This window comes from Gymnoscopelus microlampas (genome assembly GCF_963454915.1).
Source record: "Gymnoscopelus microlampas genome assembly, chromosome: 4".
Taxonomy (NCBI): domain Eukaryota; kingdom Metazoa; phylum Chordata; class Actinopteri; order Myctophiformes; family Myctophidae; genus Gymnoscopelus; species Gymnoscopelus microlampas.
The window spans coordinates 13,141,883-13,147,995 of NC_139941.1; the positions used below are offsets into that span (position 1 = coordinate 13,141,883).

Below are 6,113 nucleotides of genomic sequence, written 5' to 3' on the forward strand. Positions count from 1 at the left end.
CTCTCTCTCTCTCTCTCTCTCTCTCTCTCTCTCTCAGTGAATATTGTTTTAATATCTAATGTTTTTATTGTTTCCTGTCTTGTCTCCTCATCAGATCTCCATCGTCTCACACTGGACCCAAACACAGCAAACAGGACGCTCTGTCTGTCTGAGGACAACAGGAAAGTGACATGGGCGGAGGAGCTTCAGTCGTACCCTGATCATCCTGACAGATTTGATGAGTCGTGTGAACAGGTTCTGTGTACAGAGGGTCTGACTGGACGCTGTTACTGGGAGGTAGAGATGAGTGGAATTGTTGATATAGGAGTGACTTACAAAGGAATCAGCAGGAGAGGAAAGGGTAGTCTGCTTGGATTCAATGACCTGTCCTGGTGTCTGTACTGTAGGGAAGTCAGTTACTTAGTCTATCACAATGGTAGGGCCACTTTCCTCCCTGTCCATGGGTCTGACTCTAACAGAGTATCAGTGTATCTAGACTGGCCTGCAGGGACTGTGTCTTTCTATGAACGGTCCTCTGACTCACTGACACACCTTTACTCCTTCCAGTCCTCATTCACTGAACCTCTCTACCCTGGGTTTACGCTTCACTCCTCCTCCTCAGTGTCTTTTGTTGGAGACGGTGCTAATAAACTGCAGACAAATTGTGCATTGAGTTAAATTGTTACCCTCCAGACCACGCGTCTCCGCGCGTCCGTTATATTGGTGAAATCAAGAGCAGACAAGGCTTAAAATTAAGTGTATTTATTAATTAAACAAGAAATCAAAAGTAATAGTGTGTGTATCAGTTAATAAGAAAGTTTAGCTTTAATACAGATTGAATATAAAAACGTTACTTAACAGAGAATTCTCTGGCCCCAGTAGCTTTGCCTTAACCAATAACAAGTGGTACCCTCTCATTCATGAAGTCAAGTGGGCTGTTCTGTCTATCCCTAGGGCCTATATTATACATCATTATCAAAGATGGGTGATCAGTGAGCCTTCTGATTGGTTCATCTCTTTCCCCAGGATTTGCAAGTGGCCCCGTCTGATTTACAGGTCCCACAGATGACCTTCGATTCTCCAGGCCTGGTTTCTCCACCTGCCAGAATGCCATGCACATACTCCCCAACAAAGATGCAGACAGCATTGTACTTTACTTTCCGACCGTGACGGTCCAAGACATTAGAAGTGAAATGTGTCTTCTAGTAGATAACGCAGCGTTCTGCCATACTAATAGATCATGTTTATCACAGTGACTGTATTTCTAAGGATATGATTCTAGCAAAACTAAAGTGATTTCATAAGACAATAATGTGTTATCTATAAAGGCCTATGTGACCAGCAATACACAGTACTAAAGAAGACACATACTTTTTGCTATTATTAACTGGTACTTTAAAAAAATCACACCTGTGTGAAGGTAGCGGCGCCTTTGATATATTTTGTCATAGATATGTGTTTCTACTAGAGAAACAATATTAAATCTCTGTAAATTTATTTCAAGGCTTCCATCATAGTGATGACATGAATAGTAACATAGTGATGTCATGAATAGTGACCAATCAGAACGTTGGCGAGCCTGACCAATCAGAACGTTGATGGACCTGACCAATCAGAACGTTGGCGAGCCTGACCAATCAGAACGTTGACGGACCTGACCAATCAGAACGTTGACGCAAAAGCCAGGTATAGAGGGCTAATATCCGCTCTATACCTAAAGGTATAGAGCGGCTAGCGCCGCTAAAAACAGTAATAGTAAAATCACACACATTAACTCTTTAGAAACTAGGGTCAAAAAAGGATATATATTTATTTCCATATAAGGGTATAAGTCATTTGCTCATAATAACTAAGGCTTAAAAAGGATATTATTTGCCTCATAAGGATATAAGTTTCCAACACTTTGTGAGGACAGATAGTGGCCCTCATTTATCAACGCGGTGCAGCCCGAATAATGAGCGTACGGCGTAATCACCGCACCTTTCGGCATTTATCAATATATCCTGACGTGGGCTTCATCCTACCGTAGGCTGAAATCTCACGTCTGGTCGAGACCAGTTGTTGACGTTGGCTGCGCCCGTTTATTCCATTCTAGACCTGCGGAGCACCATTGTCTGACTGTCTGACAAGCATCTGGACACATAATCCACTCCTAAATGTGTATATCTACACTAATAAATAATCGCTGTGAAAATATATCATTTTATAAAGTAATTTAAACAAACTGCTTTAACAGTCATTCAGATAAGATTGTAGATCTGTCTGTATTGAAAATAGCAGATCTCCAAGCTCACAACAGGTCGCATTGCGACGCGTTGTGAGCTTGTAGATCTGCTATTTTCAGGCAGCAGCGCAGCAGTGCTTCTGTCTGTCTTTCTACAAGTGCCACGCTATGAACTTGTAGATCTGCTATTTCAGAAAATGTGTGAAAATGTGTGCAAATCTTTTACTATACAGTATAGTTTTTAAAATGAGCATTTGTAACTCAAATCTTTGCTACTGGGGGGGGGGGGTCCCTGGAACAGTGGACCCCCCCATTTTGAGATGGGGGTCCACTGCCAAACATATATCTAAAAATGTTTTGTAAATCTTAACAGTATGTTGCTGTGGACCCCCAAAATGATATGTATTTGGCCGCGGACCCCCATCTCAAACATTTAGTTCCAGGGACCTGTAGCAACGATTTGAGTTACTAATGTTTGCTTTAAAAATATATATATATTCAAAGATTTGCAAAAATGTTCTACAAGCAGATCTCATAGCACGGCACCGCTCATGTCTGTCTGTCTGTCTGTCTGTCTGTCTGTCTGTCTGTCTGTCTGTCTGTCTGTCTGTCTGTCTGTCTGTCTGTAAACAGAGTATTTCTACATTGTGGTATTTCTACTTTTACTGAGGTAAAATATCAGAGTACTTTTTCTGTGTGTGTGTGTGTGTGTGTGTGTGTGTGTGTGTGTGTGTGTGTGTGTGTGTGTGTGTGTGTGTGTGCGTGTGCGTGCGTGCGCGCGCTAGACTCATTACAACACACGTCTCTGCCTCTGGTGACTGATATTGTCCTTCTAATGAATGAGGGGGCCATGTTTTATAACTTTTCCCATGTATTTTATTTTATTTTATTCTTTCATTTTTCAGAACAAGTATAATAAAGAAATGGGAGCAGTTGTACACACTGTGTTTAATGTTTAATGTACTTGTTACAATATTGATCTATAAATGCTCATTGTAAATGTCTAGCATTCATAACCAGCTACACATATTATATTCCCAATGCTCTGTAAGCATGTGTGAAACAATAACAGTAAATAAATGTATATTGATGATATAAGTGTCCTTGTATTTATAAAAACACGAAAATGTTGCCGCGCATGGCGCGTGCACGAGTGCCCACCCGCAAATGCCCAGGCCCAGCTCATGCCAGCGTTCTGTCTACGCCACTGTTTTACAGGAATACGTGAAGCCTGGCTTTACCATCCTGGCTCGACACAGCCTGGCTTGACAAGGAGGTCTAGCTTTTCAGCCTGGCTTGGCGTTCATGGAACGGAATAAACCAGGCTGTACGGACCACACTTTGTACACTCTCAGAGTTACAGACCTGTAAGGGTCCATTTGGTTCCATGTGTACACTCTCAGAGTTACAGACCTGTAAGGGTCCATTTGGTTCCATGTGTACACTCTCAGAGTCACAGACCTGTAACGCTCCATTTGGTTCCATGTGTACACTCTCAGAGTTAAATTAACATTGATTACAATACATATTGGGGTCCCAGAGATAGAAATGCCATTAAATGGGGGTCCGTAGCCCTAATGCATGTCAAATTGGGGGTCCTTGAAATCAAAATGGTTGAGAATCACTGCTAGAGACGTAAAAACCTTCTCTTATGGGGGTCCCTGGAGTATCTTTTCAAATGGGGGTCCGCGGGCTAATAAGTGTCAATTTGGGGGTCCTTGACATGAAAAAGTTTGAGAACCACTGGTTTAGCATTAAGACCAGGAACTGTGTCAGATTTATTTGGCTATTCAAAAATAGCAGATCTACAAGCTCATAGCGCGGCACACTTTTAGATTTATTTGGCTATTCAGAAATAGCAGATCTACAAGCTCATAGCGCGGCACTATGAGCTTGTACATCTGCTATTTTTGAATATAAAAATGGTGAAAATATGTGCAAATCTTTGATTATACCCTATACTACATTGCACAAACCAAAACCCATAATTTCCCCGTGTCACTGTGTCGGAATAAACACAAAAACAACATATCAATGTCACTAACAACACAAGCCACAACGCGCACAATTACTTCACGCAGTCTGTAGGCCACTTCTCACTGCTCAGCACACATCTGCCCCCTCGAAGCATAATTAATTGCGGCCAACACAAACTCACAACATTACGGTCGGCCATGTTGTTCCTTAGCGTCATCGCTGACCACCGCCCAGCGAGACCCAAACACCGTGAGGCGGACAACATTTTGTGTACACCATTGTGTTACCTTTTATTTCCTCCGAGGTGGAAAGACTGGTGACGCGAGGTTAGTTCCTTTAGCTCTCAGCATGCTGTGTGTGTGTGTGTGTGTGTGTGTGTGTGTGTGTGTGTGTGTGTGTGTGTGTGTGTGTGTGTGTGTACGCGTGTGTGTGTGTGTGTGTGTGTGTGTGTGTGTGTGTGTGTGTGTGTGTGTGTGTGTGTGTGTGTGTGTGTGTGTGTGTGTGTGTGTGTGTGTAGACTACTGCACGCTTTTGTGGGTCTTTGCGAAATCCCGAAGTGGAGTTTATTGGTCATTGGAACGGTGATGCACGTCACCCCTTTGTCAAGTGGGTATTTTCAAACCCTGGAATGGATTTAGGGGAGCATCAGAGTGTTTGTGTTGGAGCGCCACAGTGCGGCTGCAGAGTTCATGTGCAACCTCTTGCATGCGATGTTTCGCGGGGGTCCAAAAGGGTCCGCGATGTTTGGCGGGGGTCCCGACACTCCCAGGGGACCCGGGGGTCCCCCATATTGAATATCAGTGTTGCCACATTTGCGCCAGAAACAGCAAACACCTTCATGAAAAAAAAATAAACAGCCGAAGGGGTCCGCCATGTTCCAGGGGGGTCCCCGGGGGTCCCAACACTCCCAGGGGGTCCGCAGACCCCCACGTAAAAAAGAAATATAAACGTTATTTTCAATTTCTTTTTTTTTTTTTTTACTTTTGGAAAGTTCTATCCCACCATTTTGGTACCCCAAAATAAGCGCGCCCTCACAGCCCTAGTAGACTAGGTCAGTTTTCCAAAAATCTTAACCCCGAAGGCAAATCATGTTAATTTATGACACACATGTTTTTTTAGGGGTATTAAGGTGTGCTGAATCCAAATCTGCTGTGTGTAAAGCTCAAAAATGGCCGCTAAGCCCTCAAAATGGACCATTTAAAGATGGCGGCCGCCACTATGCTGAAACATAATAAAACACTATATGTTTGATTAAACAAGGTAGAAAATAGACTGAAATGTGCTTTTTTATGTTTACATATATGGGGAATACAATGAAATATTCTGATATAAGATCAATTGTGAAGGAACCACTTTTATATAATTTATATTGTGAAAATTGGCCTCTTTGGTAATGAATAATGTTTTTTAATTTGTTTTTTTGGGGTTGTTATTGAATAATAAAGATGTATAATTGCCTTAATTTGTGTTTCTGACTTGTATTTGCAGGCAGCAGACACATGGACTTAGTCCCAGTCATCCTCAGTGTTCTGGCAGGTGTTGCCAAGTTTCTTGCAATTACACGCTTCAATGCACTCCATACGTACTTTCCTGCAGCCACAGCGTTGGCTGAGCCATCCCTTTGTGCAACTGCATGACGTGATCTCCCTGCATGCTTTTGGCATAGGTGGCAGAGAAAGCAGCCGTGGCACCAACTGACCATTCAGGTGCATCCATCCCATTTCGGTCACTGGAGGAAGATTAGGATGTGGCAAGTGTGCTTGGTTCCAGACAAGAGCTTGATAGTGGGAACGCATGATGTGGAACTTTGCTGCATCTGAGGTTGGTGGCAGAGTCTCTTGTGCACGACCTATACAAAACAACTTGACTCTTGCTTCATTGCATGTATCAACTTCAGGCACACCGTATATCTTACAGATGAATTTCTCTGTTG

The 6,113-nt window shown here is 42.9% G+C and overlaps 1 protein-coding gene across 1 annotated transcript in view; it reads left to right on the plus strand.

Moving 5' to 3' along the window:
• The window catches only part of LOC311043960 (protein NLRC3-like), a gene marked incomplete at both ends in the record, with an annotated part of 15,897 nt that extends 10,019 nt beyond the window's left edge, over positions 1-5,878 (plus strand). The window contains 3 exons of the mRNA XM_084055383.1: positions 95-619; positions 5,669-5,716; positions 5,847-5,878. Coding sequence (XP_083911509.1) covers positions 95-619; positions 5,669-5,716; positions 5,847-5,878 — 605 coding nt within the window. The remainder of the gene's footprint in view (positions 1-94; positions 620-5,668; positions 5,717-5,846) is intronic.
• Positions 5,879-6,113: the final 235 nt, after the last annotated feature.